Source organism: Capra hircus, chromosome 6, assembly GCF_001704415.2.
Source record: "Capra hircus breed San Clemente chromosome 6, ASM170441v1, whole genome shotgun sequence".
Lineage (NCBI taxonomy): Eukaryota > Metazoa > Chordata > Mammalia > Artiodactyla > Bovidae > Capra > Capra hircus.
In genome coordinates, this window is record NC_030813.1 from 103233163 (window position 1) to 103248437 (window position 15275).

The window sequence follows — 15275 nt, forward strand, 5'->3', positions numbered from 1 at the left end:
GAGAGTTAGGGGTACACTTCTTTAAATCCATCTGCCCCCTTGCCCCCAAATATTAGGTCCATATCCCTGTTCATTTAAAGACAATACAGAATCTCACTGCTTTAGTCTAAGTAGGGAATCAGTATTGAATTTTTTTTTTCTTTACTCCATGCATCTGAGAGAAGAGGGAAATGTCATTGATTTAATTTGGGGCTTAACAAAGAAACATTATGAATGTTGATATCTGCAGAAATAAAGGTGTCAGTTTAATTACTATTACCAGGTACAAAACACAATTATGTGAGATGATCAGTCAAAATCCAGAGGTTTTAGAGGCTAAAGGTGACCCACCAGGAGGTCTCCTCACCACCGCAGGGAGCAAAATCCTGGAGAAACCCACAGCTCGCCTTGCCCACCCTCTCTCCAAGCCCTGCTGTGTCTTCCCATTGCCCGTGGGATGATGCCCTTCCCCTGCTTTACAGTTCCAGGCTCACACCTTTCTCAATTTCCCTGGCCTTCAGCTCATCGCTGCCCCAGGGCCTTTGCATATGATATGACTTCTGCCTGGAGTCCTCCTCCCTGGTATCTCACTTCATTCACATCTCTGCTCAGATGCTCTCTCCCATAGAGGCCCTGTGCATTCAAATCACCAGCCCGTCATTCTCCCTGTATCCTCACTTGCTTTGTCTTTCCTCCCAGCACTCACCACTGCTCCCACAGTATTGCATGTCACTGAGCTTCACTGTCTGTCTTTGGGAGGAGAATGGGGGCCCCAGTAGAGTGGGGGCCTTGCTCAGTGCAGCACCCCAGGCCCTCACGCAGTGCCTGGTTATGGTGGGTGCTCAGCATGGACTGGCTAACTGAGAGAACGAATGCATGCCTGCAGACGTGAGCACACGAGGCCATCAGATTGGCCTGGAGACGTTCCCTGCCACCCTGCAGAGGGGAATCTGGGCAGGGGCTGTATTTCTGGGAAAGGCAGGAGCAGTGTCGGCCTTGGACAAGTGGGAAACTGGGTTCCCAGATGGGGTGTAAGGGGCTGGGACGGACCTGGCAAGTGGCGTATGGGACGTCCCCAGAGAAGAGGCACCAGTAAATGGGGCACTCTGGTGAGCCTCTGGGGACACGTGGTCAACCTTGTGCTCCCTGTTTGAAGCCTGGAGGCTCATAGCAGGCCAGCAGGCAGAACATTCATCCAGCTGGTGCCCCGTGGGGACAGCTGGACAGGTCATCAAACGTTTGAGTCCTTCTAGACTGGCTGGATATGGCTGCCCACCCACCACCCCATCCTCTTCCCTGAGTCCAGGGCCATCCACAGCCCAGGTCCTACTTGGTCATCAGGGACCGTAAGGTCCATCCTGCCACAGGACCAGGGCCACTGTAGGGTCTGATTGGCCAGTGAGGGTGTTGGTCGGCAAACTGGTGCGACAGCCAGCAACAGATCTGAGCCTGGAAGAGCTCATCCCGCTGCACAGGGACCTCTGTGTGTCAGGAAGGCCTGGTTACAGAGATGGCAGGGAGGGGACACTGCTTGGGGACCCAGCTCTGGGATGTCTGGTAGGGGCAGGAAGCTCTCGCCTTCAGAGGCCAGGAAAGCAACGTCCTGTGTGGAGCAGCGGGCCTGCAGTAATATGGGAGGTGGGAGGCCAACGGGACTCACAGGTTGTACTTGTGGCGGCAAGATCTGATTTTGCTGCAACCCCTGTGGCAGCCAAACAGCACACCTTAGAGTGGGATTCGGCCATGTGTGCCCAGCACACCAGGAACAGAGGCCCCTGAGCCAGTTAGAACCGCACAGGGTGCCCCGCCTGGTCCAGAGCGTGGCCCAGCCCCTTCCAGGATGCTCGGACGCCTCACAGTCCTCGCCAGCAGGAGGCAGCAGAGAGCAGCACAGTGAGCACCGCTACTCCGGCTCTGAGACCTCCGGCATTTCTTTTAACCATCCATGCCTGTTTCTTTGGCTATAAGACGGGAATATTAATGGTACCGACCTGACATTTTTATTGGGGGATTCAGTTCAGTTCAGTCGCTCAGTCGTGTGTGACTCTTTGCGACCCCATGGACTGCAGCACGCCAGGCTTCCCTGTCCATCACCAACTCCTGGAGTTTACTCAAGCTCATGTCCCTCTTGTTGGTAATGCCATCCAACCATCTCATCCTCTGTCGTCCCCTTCTCCTCCTGCCTTCGATCTTTCTCAGCATCAGGACCTTTTCCAATGAGTCAGTTCTTCGCATCAGGTGGCCAAAATGTTGGGGGATTAGATAAGCTCATGTTTGGGAAAGTTCAGCGCAGAATCTGGATCAGAGTAAATCTCCATAAATACTGTTCCAAGAGCTAGTTCTTCCCCACTTGGAGGATTCATTTGGGCCTGTGCCTGCCAGTATTTAGTTATAGGTTTGGTGAATGAATAAACGACTGCATGAGCCCAGGGCGGAAACGGAGCCGTCTGTTGTTGGAATCCTCACAGGCGGGAGCAGCCCAGTGACCTGGTTGTTTCTGTCTCCGCAGTATTTGAAGAGCCTGAGGACCCCAGTAACCGCTCCTTCTTCTCGGAAATCATTTCCTCCGTGTCAGATGTGAAGTTCAGTCACAGCGGCCGGTACATGCTCACCCGCGATTACCTCACGGTCAAGGTCTGGGACCTGAACATGGAGGCGCGGCCCATAGAGACCTACCAGGTGGGCGCCGCGACCTGGAAAACCTGGGAGCCCTTCTGTGGGTGGGAGACTTCCAGCCCTTCCCTGTGCTTTTGCACGGAGGGGCTTTCCCAGCTATCAGTGGCTTTCATCAGCCCATTTTGCAGGTGAAGACACTGAGGCTCAAGAAATCAGGCAGCTCATCTCACATAGCTCAGCCCAGGGGCAAGCTCAGCCTCGCCTCACAGGGTGCTGAGGATCCTCTGCTTACTGGCTCCTGCTCAGAAGCAGGGCTGTGACTAGACCTTCAGTTCAGGCCCCAGAGGACAAAGATGAACCTCACACTGGGCTCAATTTGAGGGTGCAGACGATGGCTTCCCTCCCCTGTAGCCAGTGTCTGCAGTCCTACCATTAAGGCAGGTTAAGCACTGCCTTTTCCCAGGGAGCATCCTTAGCTGGTGATGCAGTGGTGAAATGGGAGCTTGGTACATTTCTAAATCTTCGGGGCCGGCTTTTTCATCCAGGCCTATAGGATGAAGCCTGGGACACCTGCCTGGAAAGTTGTTTGTTCTTTTTCTGCTGTGATTCATCCATATATATGAGGGAATGAAAGACAAAATTCATGTGATATTACAATTTGGTAAAAATATAGGACTGGTTTATAGCTGCTCCAGTTATGTTTCTAGCTGGGGCAATCTGGAAGGCTTCTTGGAGGAGGTGACATTTGTTCTGAACCTTGTAGGACTCAGTCATGCAGATAAGAGTGGGAAAAGACCTCATCAGAAGACCCAGCCCAATTCTTAGTGTCACCAAGCATCAGGTGCACACAGGGTGCCACCTACACTTGTCACCTCTATTCCTTACTGCCCCTCTGAAGAGGGCACCATGGGCCCCATTTGGCAAGAAGGAACCTGGGGTACTGAGAGGTGATGATATGGGGAGCTGCCTCACAGCTGGGCAGTGACAGACCCAGAGCCCCGATGGGAGCCCTACAGCCCCCTTCCCTGTCCTCCATCATGCCAAGGCCAGGGGTGCAGCATGTCCCAGGAGAGGGAGGGGCCCCACTGGGAAGGGGCACAGAGCTGAGAGGGGAGGATTGGGGTTCAGAGTCTGACCTTGGACACGTATGCTTCTGGCAGCCTTGTGCTCACAACAATGTCTCAGAAGGTTCTGGTGCACCCTCCCCCCGCCAGCACCCCCAGCTTCCTCAGGACAATGGATTCATGAAAGGGCTCCTTTGTTGGCCACATATGTTTACCAGAAGTGCTGCCACTCCCTCCAGTTCTGACCCAGGCAGGCCTCCGGCTCCCATGGCACAACCAGGAATAGATCAGCTCCTCCTCCGACCCTCAGGAGTGCAAGGGTCAGAGACTGGGGCAGGAATGACATAACCCCTGCTCAGGCCTATGGGGATGACCACTCTGATGCCTTCCTAGAGCTTGTCCAGGGACATGAGTGTTCCAACTCCCTTAGCACCTCCCCCACCACCAACCTTTCATGTCCTTAGAGGCAGCAAAGGCCCACAGACCCTGAAACTAGATGTTGAATATGAGCATTTTGGCCGGGGGGCGGGCGGGGGGGGCGGTCCAGAGCCTTCAGATTCTCAAAGCACATGAGGACCCAATAAAGCAGGAGAATCACTGCTCTCGAGGACAAAGCCCAAAGCTGGTTGCTTGGCTTCTGGCCCCACTGACCTCTTGATTCTGAAATAGTAATAGCTACATAAAACCAACATAGTGCCTAATGTCTTTAGTTGCTGTGCACTGGAAATTGTGTATTGCAGATTTGTGTTTGGCTGACTTGCAGCACTGACTAGATAAGAGCCTTTCTCTCTTTAGAGAAGTTGGAGTGTCCCAAAAGAGTGAGTGGCTTCCTGCCCCATTCAGTGTCCCAGCAGCTGCTTTGGTGATTTAATTCCCCATCATTTGCATCATGTTGGTTTTCTACCTTCCTGAGTGATACCTCATGGTGGGAAAACGGCTGCCACAACTCCAGGAATGATGGCAACCTTCCAGGCAGGAAAATAAGAGGACATGTGAAAGGCTGTGCTGGTTGGATCTGTGGCATATTTTATCAGGAACACAAAAGCTTTCCCAGAATACTCCTCAGAAGACCTCTTTCAACTCATTGGCTAGGATGAGCCCATGACCAAACTGGGAAAATTAGTAGCTTTATGGCCTCTGTGGTTGAAGAAGGCAGGGAGAAAGGGGTGTTGAGTCAGCCAGCCCTCAGCACATGCTGCATTGATCAAAGACCTTGGCACACTTTCCTCTTCTAAGCCTCCCTGCTGCCCTGAGAGGTGGAGACGGTGTTCTCTCGATCCCATTTTATTTGGAGAAAACTGAGCTAAATGGCATATCTGTGGTGGTAGAGTTGCAAGCAGTGGACCTTAGATCCGTGCTCACATCTTCCTTACACCAGAGCCCACGCCCTTCCTTACCCTGCCACCAGAGGGCGGGAGGCACTCAGTGTGCAGGAGACAAGAGCACGTGTGTTTGGACGAGTGCATCAGTGAGGCTGCCGTGACTGCATGGAGCACACACACATGCCAGCCTGGCGGGCAAACGTGAGCACCCCACAGTCTGCGGCCAGGGATGAGGCCAGGCACCGTTTATCCCATTCATCTTAGTCGCTCCACACCCCGGGCCGGCGTTCCGTGCCCCAATAGACCCTGGGCTCAGAGGGAGGGTAGGAGCCACCACCTCACCCTCCAGGGTCCCAGCCGACAGGAACACAGTGAACCTGAGCTTGGTGTGCCCGTGGGTCAGGAGACCTCAGGCCACAGACACACACCGTAGGAGAGTCACCGAGGGCTGTTACGGAAGCAGAGTGGAGGAAGGGGAAAGGCTTGGGGAGGGACCCCGCTCCTTCTTTCAGACAAGTGGCCCACCTGGGGAGCCCAGCCACGCCGTCTCCAGTTGCCTCTGATACCACTCGTTCACTTTTTAAAAACTGTATTGAGGCCCTGTGATGTGCCAGGCCCTCTGCACCGCACTGGGAAGTTGTTGGGGAACGAGACAAATAGGTCTTGCCGGAGGGACATCCATTCCAGCAGGAAAGATGCCCAGAAATCAAGCAAACAAGCAGGTGAAATAGTCACAGGCTTCCCAAAGGATGGCAAATAAACCAGAGGCTGCGGCAGAGGAAACAGGCATGCTGGAGCCTAGGAGAAGTAAGGGCATGAGCTTTCCGCAGGGAGGGTGTTCCCAGGGGCGGGAACAGCAAGTGCCAAGGCCCTGAGGCAGGAACACGGTTAGTGCACGCGAGGAATGGTGAGGAGCCGGCTGGAGCAGAGTTAGCCTATGGGAGGGAAGAAAAGCCTGAGGCCAGAGAGGTGACCAGGGGGACTTGTGTGCCCTGGAGGGTTTTGAGTAGAGGCATGACATGGTCCAGCTTAGTTTCCAAGGAATCCCTCTTGCTGCCTATAAGATAGACCGAGGCTGGGGGGCGTGGGGAGCAGACACAGAGCTACCAGGAGGGCTTTTGCAATAAGCTGGGTGGGGGTGCTTGGAGCAGGCTGGCAGCGTAGGACAGATGTGGTGAGAGGGACTGGCTCCGGATCACTGTGAATCCTGGACAAGCTGAATGTCGCTGTGAGAGATAAGGAAAAACATGGTCATTTGTAGCCTTTGTACCAGTGGAAGGATGAGGGATAGAAGGACGACCAGGGCTCAGCCGTGCTCGGCCTTAAGGGCTCTCTGGCCCACCCTTGTAGACAGCTAGACGGTCCAGTGTGGGCTTCTGGGAGAGAGATCCTGGCTGGAGAGAAACATCTGGGTGATGTCAGCCTATGGACAGAATTTAAAACAAGAGCGCAGGTCAGATGGGAAGATAAGGACGGGAGAGCAAGCTTTGTGGGCGGGGCGGGCAGAGAACCTTCTCTGGGGAGGGGTGTGTTGGCCAAGGCTTGAGGAAGTCCTGGGTTAAGAACCTTCCAGTCTGGCAGAAATCAAGCCAATATTGTAAAGTAATTATCCTTCAGTTTAAAATAAATAAAGAAAAGCTGCCTGGAAACAACAACAAAATCACAATCATGAAAAAATAAAAATAATTAAAATTGATTCTGAGACAAAAAAAAAGAAAGAAACTTCTAGGCTGTGGGGTCAACATAAACACAAAGTCAGGTCAAGAGCCTCCAGTGCCCCAAGGAAAGAGTCAGACAGAGATGTGTAGCCTGGGGAAATCCAGGGAGGCTGTCGGAGGAGGCATTCAGTGTACTCAGCCGCTCAGTTGTGTCCAACTCTCTGCAACCCCATGGACTGTAGCCCACCCGGCTTCTCTGTCCATGGGATTCTCCAGGCAAGAATAACTGGAGTGGGTAGCCATTCCCTTCTCCAGGGGGTCTTCTAAGACCCAGAGATTGAACCCATGCCTCTAGCGTCTCCTGCATTGGCGGGGTGGTGGGGGGGGGGTGGGTTCTTTACCACTAGCGCCACCCGGGAAGCTCTGCTAGAGAAGGGCACCTCCTCTAAAGCCCAGTTTTTAAAGATGAATAAGAGATTCCCAGACAGAAGAGGATGAAAACCTGCTTTTTCCTCCCCCCTCCACCGTCACTGCCTAGCAGGAGTTGGACATTTCTTTCTCTCCATCCCCCTGTAGGTAACTGGGGTCACAGATAGCTCCCTGGTGCTTTGCCCTGCATCCGTCTTCTAGAATCCTCACACTCTTCTCCAGGGGAGGGATCTCATGACCCCCTTTTCAGACAGGAAACCTGAGGCTCCAGGCAGCTAAGTGACTCTCCTGGGTCATGAAGACACACAGAGCCAGGCGTTCAGGCTTCATGTTACCCATTTACCTGCCCCTCCCCCACCCAGGTGACTCAGTGGTAAAAGAACCCGCCTGCCAATGTAGAGAACACAAAAGACGTGGGTTCAATCCCTGGATGGGGAAGATCCCCTGCAGTAGGAAATGGAACCCCCTCCAGTATTCTTGCCTGGAAGATTCCATGGACAGAGGAGCCTGGTGGGCTACAGTCTATGGGGCTGCCAAGAGTCGGACTTGACTGAGCATGCGTGCACTCCCCCCACCCAGAGGCCAGGACCATGTCCCTGAAGAGAGCTGACAAGCAGGAGGCCCCGTGGGCACAGAGCTTGCACGATCGGGTCACCAACTCTCCTGTGGTGTCAGGTTACCCTGGGAGAGCATCCTGGTCTTCCCCTTGTAAGCTGTGTGACTTCAGGCCAGTTACTTATTCTCTCTGAGCTTCAGTGCCTCATCTATAAACAGGACAGATAACACCTACTGAGATCACACTTGAGAGGCCTGTGTGAGCGTCCTCTTTTTCTCCATGATGGTCACCAGTGTGCTCACGGTGACTATTGTCCCCAGAGGACAAGACCCGACTCCCATCACTTACATTTGATCCCAGAACAGCACATGAGGTGTGTGCTCTTATCACTTTAAGGAGGAACAGACCACAGCTCAGAGGGGTAAAGTCACTGTCTAGGGTCACACAGCCAGGGAGGGGCAGAGCCGGGAAGTGGTTCCCTTCGTCACTGTGACTGTCCCCGTCTGGCCACAGCTCAGGGGTTGGCCGTGTGCCAGGCTGTGGACCCTTCCCAGTGATCAGGGCTGAGTCAGGAGTGCCATCCAGACCCCAGAGGGCACAGCCCTGCTCACTGAGACCCTCCTCATGGAGAGGGGACCAGGACTCTCCAGGCACCCCCTTGACTCACCCCGTCGTTCCCTTCTCCCGCCAGGTCCATGACTACCTTCGGAGCAAACTCTGCTCCCTGTATGAGAACGACTGCATTTTTGACAAGTTCGAATGTGCCTGGAATGGGAGTGACAGGTAACCTCAGACCTTGGACCTTCACCCTGTGGGCCCAGTTGCTGATCTGGCGGGGGGGCGGGGAGGGGTGGGTGGGTGGAGGGTAGGTGGGGCCAGAATTCCCTGTTATCCAGCCAAAGGAATCAACGTGTTCCAAGGAGCCCCAGCCTTTCTTGTAGACAGGCTCAAGCTCTGGGCTCTCAAGTTCGAGGATGGAAATGAAACTTCACATTATAAAACTACATCCATTTGGAGCCCCATTCTCCTGAACAGTAGTAGAAGCATCTTCAGACAATTCTGGGTGCCTCACCACGCAGCCTCTTCCCCAGGTTGTCAAGGGTGAGGGGTATATTAGTGCCACGTCCCCTGTGGGGCAGAAGGCTTTCGCCACTGGTCTACACCCACCTCCAGCTATTATGGCTTCTGCTTCCAGCCCACAGGGGCTCCAGAGGGCGCTTCCAGCTCCTGTATCTTCTGGGACAAGGGGGCTTCCACAGGTGTACCCGCCCCTCACAGCCCTGCCCACCTGGGAAATGGACCTGAGCCTGACTTGAGTTCCTGTTTCCCTATCACCTGGCTCAGCCCAGGGCAAGCGTGGACAGGGAAGGTCCAGGGCAGGGACTCGGGTAACCAGACCACACGGGGATGAAAACCACACTGGGCTGGGACGTCAGCACGTCACCCATCACACTTCACAACCGGAGCAGGGCTGTGATGGGTGAGAAGGGACAGGGTGCAAGCCAGCAGCCCTCCACTCGGGTGCATCCAGGGGTGTGGACTCCATCAGTCCCAAGCATCTGGCCATAAGAAGGCTGGGCCCTAAGTGTGGCTGGCATCGCCATGGTCCTGTGAGAACCTCTGTGCTGTGATGCTGCGTGGCTATGAGCACAGGCCCCTTGGGACTGTCAGGGAAGGCAGGTGGGGGGAGTGGCAGAACCACAGGGACAAGACTTGAAGGGCACCCTTGGAGCAGGCTGGCCCCAAGTGGGACCAACCTGCTGTATCCAGGGGTGGAGGACCCCCTAGAGCTGCTGCCAACATCCTGGGGCTCACCTGGCTGAGGGGTCTCCACGTGGACAGTGCTCTCATACAGACTGGAATGGTGGGCACAGGGGGTTCACTGAAGGATGCTTAGAAAAGCAGGTGGAGGCCCTGGCCTGGGACTGGGCTGATGCTGCTGGGTCCGAGGGACACGGCGCTCCCTCAGGGGGCCTGCACCCAGGCTGACACATTGGGGGTCCCCCAGTGAACACTGGCAGCAGGTCTGGGAGTCTATTAGAGTCTCAGAAGACAGACTTGCTGCTGGAAAAGGGGATCCCAACACTGGTCCGTGCGTGTGTGTCTGTCTGTCTGCCGGTGTTGGGCTCCCTCCTGATCATGACCATTGCCCGCCCTTCCTCCATGTCACCACCAGGGGGCAGCCATGAACAGTGAATGCCCGGCTTCCAGAGATGGGAGCCGCCTTCTCTTTCCTGTCTTTCCGGGGCCCAGCCTGCAGCTCAGCTGTCCTGCTTCTCACCCACCTCTTCCTGCCATGCCAGCCACCCCAGCCCTGGCAGTCCCTGCCACCCACCTCCACAGCCGACTCTGCTCCTACCCCTCTGGAACCCTGACCGCATTATACCTGGCTCACTCCTGCTGTCACTTCAAATGACTGACTCAACCCAAGGCCACCTCCCCCAGGAAGCCCTCAGGGCGTTCCTCTCCATCTAGACACCCCCAGCCTCCTGGGTTTTCCTTCTGTGTCTTTGCATTTATTACACATTTTCACCTTGCCTCTTTCCCACTGGTTGGAGTGCCCCTGGAAGTGGGACTGTACCTCAGCCCATTCTAAGCCCCTGAGTTGAAGCCTCAAGAGTGTCCAGTCAATGACTGTTGACCTCCTGGAAGGTAAAGGGATGTGCAGCTTCCTTCCACTTCATCAAAAGCATCCTATGAGCCCAGCAAGCCCCATAGAGGAGGTGTGTGTGTGTGTGTGTGTTAGTCACTCCGTTGCATCTGACTCTTTTCAACCCAGGACTGTAGCCCATCAGGCTCCTTTGTCCGTGGAATTCTCCAGGCAAGAATACTGGAGTGGGTTGCCATTCCCTTCTCCAGGGGATCTCCCTGACCCAGGGATTGAACCTGGGTCTCCTGCATTGCAGACAGATTCTTTACTGTCTGAGCCTCCAGGAAAGCCCATAGAGGAGGATCCCAAGATAAATAAAGCCTGATCCCTGCCTTCCAAGAGCTCAGAGGCTAAGGGGAGAAGCAAGTACTGCCCCTCAGGGCCCCCACCCTTGCAGACCAAAGCCAACCTTCTGAATCCCATAGCTCAGCATTTCCTGTCCTTCTTATGTTAATGGGAAACTTCCAGCATCCCGATTGTATATGTGGCAGCAAAGAGCTAGTGGACATCTGATAACGCTCACAGCGCCTCTTACCCAACTCCAGCAAAACCTGAATGGGTCTTCCAGCAGCCTGGGGGACAAGAAAGAGCAGAGGTTTTTGGGTCCGACACCCTGCATTCCCAGACCACCCTCTACCAGTCTCCAGCTACTTGCTTAATTGTTGCTGTTGTTCAGTCACTCAGTCGTATCTGACTTTTGCGACCCCATGAACTGCAGCACTCTAGGCTCCCCTGTCCTTCGCTATCTGCCAGAGTTTGCTCAAACTCATGTCCATTGAGTCAATGATGCCATTCAACTGTCTTATCCTCTTTCACCTCCTTCTCCTCCTGCCTTCAATCTTTCCGAAGCAGTCTGATCTCTCTGAGTCTGCTCACATGGAAAGTGGTTCAAATAAACCACATCTTCCAAGGGCTGCTTTGAGGATAAGACCTTGTGTGTGATGCTCCTGGCAAGGCCATGCTCTGTATTGGCAGCGGGTGGTCCAATGATTGACACACATGGGTCTATTGTCTGTCTTGTCTTAAGACCCTGCTGAGTCTTCAAGACCCACCAAAAATACCATCTCTTCTAGGACGTTCTCCTTGATTCGTTCTGCCTGGGAAAAAAGGATTTGTGTCAACTAAGCATCTTCCAGCTTCCCCGGTGGCTCAGATGGTAAAGAATCTCCTTGCAATGCAGGAGACCCAGGTTCAATTCCTGGGCTGGGAAGATCCCTGGATAAGGGAATTGCAACCCACTCCAGTATTCTTGCCTGGAGAATCCCATGGAGAGAGGAGCCTGGCAGGCTACAGTCCACAGAGTCTCAAAGAGTTGGACAAGACTGAGAGACTAATACTTTAAGCATCTTCCAATTGCAGGAATCAGACAAGCAAGCCTAAGTTTGTTCTGATAAGTTCCAGCAAGACTATCTCAGAGCTCATGCTGTACCTTTGGGGCCATTTCTTCTCTGTCCACGCCCATTTCAGAGCCTCCCTGCTTCTTACACACTAGGTTATTCCTCCCTGACTATGGCTGGCTCCCCTTTGCAGTTGGGGATGGTGACCCCAAATAGTCCCCCTTCCTTTGTCCTTCTAGACCACAATTCCCCTTCTAGGTATATGGAAGAATTCTCAGAGAAGGATCTGATTGGCTTTGTTGGGGTCACATGCTCACTTTTGCACCATTTTAGCATGGACAGGATCTGTTGCATACCACAGTTGGCCAGAAGGGAGCAGTAGAGCATCATGATTGACAGACCCTCCAGCCCCACAGGGATGGGGCAGGAGTCTTTCCCAGTGGAAATAAGAGAGGCTGACGACCAGGGCCGCCAAGGCTGTGATCTTCAGGTGCAGACAAGGAAAATGAGACTGGAAGAGATGAAGCAACTTGCTTAGATGCAAGCCAGGGCAGGGACTCCCCTTTTCCCTGTTAAAGGAACCTTCTGGGGTGTTAGAGCATGCCTAAGAAGGGGAGCAATGGGTCAGTCTGACCTGGCGTGGTTTGCAGGATGCTGGGACCTGGTGTTCTGAGGTGGAAGAGACCCCTCCCTCTGCAGGTGTGTGTGTGTGTGGGGGGGGTCTCCTTCCTCCCCAGGGGTGTCCTCTGGATCCCACACCTGAATGGAAGGAGGATTAGCAGCTGAGTGGGTTGCAAATGACTTTAATGATCTCACTCTCCCTTCCCTGGTGGCTCAGGGGAAGGGTGGGTGTGGTGCGACAGTGCCCACTGGGTTCCATGAAGTGTTCACTGGAGAACCAGGGGGCTGCCTTCTCCCTTCTCTTGCCCCTGCAGGCACAGAGGGAAGGGAGAGGCCCCCAGTCCAGCCCCTCAGCAGGCAGCACCCTTCTCTGGGATCCGTCACCCACTCCCTCCTTCTGCTTCCATAGTCTTGGGCGCCTAGTCAGACAGGTGGGCCACGGGGATGGTTAGAATCCATAAATGTTGTTCATCGCTCCGTCACTTAGTCATGTCCAGCTCTTTGTGACCCCACGGATGGCAGCACGCTGGGCTTCCCTGTCCTTTGCTATCTCCCAGCGTTGGCTCAAACTCACGTCCATTGAGTCAGTGACGCCATGACCACCTCATCCTCTGTGACTTCAACATCAGCCCTTCCAATGAATATTCAGGGTTGACTTCCTTAAGGATTGACTGGTTTGATCTCCTTGCTGCCCAAGGGACTCTCAAGAGTCTCCTCTAGCAGCATGAATACCTGTTGGCATTCAATACATAAGAGGAGGTGGAATTTCCTGACCCCCCCCCCCCCGCACTGTTCTAAGCGTTTTAGCATATTATCTAATCCATTCCTGGGGCTATTCTCACCAGGGGCTGGGGTCCCTTGTTACCCCCATTTTATAGATGGGAAAACTGCACAGGCCAGCCCTGTGACCCAGCTTGCAGAGCCCTACACCAATGCACACCAGCTGGGGCAGTGACAGGGCGTCTGCCAGGGTCCCGGGCAGGCCCACTCTTGTCTGCAGAGCCAGACAGGCCTGGTGGGATTGCTGCCCTGGGGTATGGAGGTCAGAGTTCATCCTGGCTGGTAACCCCTAGGCCTGAGGATTCTCTCTGCAGGTGTGCACAGGCATACCCACCCCCACGCCCCCCCCCCACACACATACACACATGCACATTGGCACCTCGCCCACCTCGCCCTCCCTCCTCCCTGCCTCTGCCTCCTGCTACTGGCAGAAGGCGCTGCCTGGGTGGGGGTCTGGGCCTCTCCCCAGTCCTGCAAGCCCCCACGGCCATGCTCACTGCCCTGCTGTCTGTCCTGCACATGGAGATTCTGGCCCGGCTTCCTCATACCCACAGGGGACCCAGGTCACTGCCACCCACTCCCCTGCCCAGCTCTCCTCATCCATAGCCCTGCTGTGTCTGAGAGGCGGGAAGAAGGGGCAACGGAGGGTGCAACCTGGGCAGCGGTACCCTCCCGAGCTCTGTGGGGTCGCCCCTAAGCATCTGCTTGTGGTGGCAAGGGTCAACCTGTCCATGCCCCCCCCTGCTCCCCTGTCCCATCCCCTGGCCTTGGGACTCTTGGGCACTGGGTGGTAGGATGGTCCCTCTGCTGACTTCACCCCACCCTCCTCCCTGTCCTCCAGCCTGAACACGGGCATGCCACGGCTGGCAGAGCCACTGGTTAAGGGGTAGGCACGGCGGTGATGAATGCATTTCAGCAGCAGAGGATGAGCTGGTCAGATGGCATCACTGACGCAGTGGACAGGAATCTGAACAAACTGCGGGAGACAGTGGAGGACAGAGGAGCCTGTTGGGCTACAGTCCATGGTGTCACAAAGAGTCGGACACAATTTAGCGACTTGAACAGCAATAACGTTTGGTGATGACCTGGCCAAGGGTCACATGCCAGGACCCCAAGGGGCAGCCACTGGCACACCAAGGATCCCTAGGTCAGCCCCAGAGACCCGGACTCCGGCTTCAGTGACTTTCAGGTGCCAGATCCTCTCTGATTTGGGGGAGTCTTGGTGGCTCAGAGGTTAAAGTGTCTGCCTCCAATGTGGGAGACCCGGGTTCGATCCTGGGGTCAGGAAGATCCCCTGGAGAAGGAAATGGTAACCCACTCCAGTATTCTTGCCTGGAGAATCCCATGGACGGAGAAGCCGGGTAGGCTACCATCCATGGGGTCGCAAAGAGTCGGACACGACTAAGCGACTTCACTTTCACTTTCAGGCTCAGCCCACTCCCTGTCCCACACTGCAGGGGGGAGGGGGGGTCACACTGTCAGGAAGCCTCATGGGTCATAACTTAGGTGACATAGGAGCCCACCCAGCCTTCTCCGGGGTGAGCTGACATCAAGGGAGAGAAGAGGGGCCACTTTGGGAAGGAGGGCGCCGAGGGCACCCTCTCCACCAACCGAACAGCAGCCAGCGGGCCTGGAAGGGGTGGGTTCCTTACGCCCACTCAGCACCTCCAGAGGCTTGTCATTTCATTGTCTCAACAACACTCAGATCTATTCACACCGATTAAGATTTTAAAACAGAAAAGAATAGAGCCAGAAAGTACATTAGAATTCTCCACCCACCCTCCCTTCACCTCCAGGGATTAGATGAGTCTCTTTAAAAGGAGAATCATTTGACTGCCAGCCCCACCCTACCCCCATTGCTCCCCCATATAGTGTCAGAGAAGCTGCCGCACCCACCCCTGGTCTGTCCCCTGTCCGTTGGGGGTGGGGGGAGAAGGGGGACTGAGCAGGGCATTTCATGCCTTTCTAAGACTTCAGTTCAGTTGCTCAGTTGTGGTCGACCCTTTGCAACCCCGTGGACTGCAGCACGCCAGGCTTCCCTGTCCATCACCAACTCCCAGAGTTTGCTCAAACTCACGTACGTTGAGTCAGTGATGGTATCCAACCATCTCATCCTCTGTCGTCCGCTTCTCCTCCTGCCTTCAATCTCCCAGCATCAGGGTCTTTTAAAATGAGTCAGTTCTTCACACCAGGTGGCCAAAGTATTAGAGTTTCAGCTTCAGCATCAGTCCTTCCAATGAATATTGAGGACTGATTTCCTTTA

General features: G+C 54.7%; 1 protein-coding gene across 2 annotated transcripts in view; it reads left to right on the top strand.

The window, feature by feature from the left end:
- The window catches only part of PPP2R2C (protein phosphatase 2 regulatory subunit Bgamma), a 164851-nt gene that overhangs the window by 143318 nt on the left and 6258 nt on the right, over positions 1-15275 (top strand). For both annotated transcript variants that reach the window (XM_013964782.2, XM_018049709.1), the window contains exons 7-8: positions 2489-2658; positions 8316-8407. In XM_013964782.2, the coding sequence (XP_013820236.2) occupies positions 2489-2658; positions 8316-8407 (262 nt within the window). The remainder of the gene's footprint in view (positions 1-2488; positions 2659-8315; positions 8408-15275) is intronic.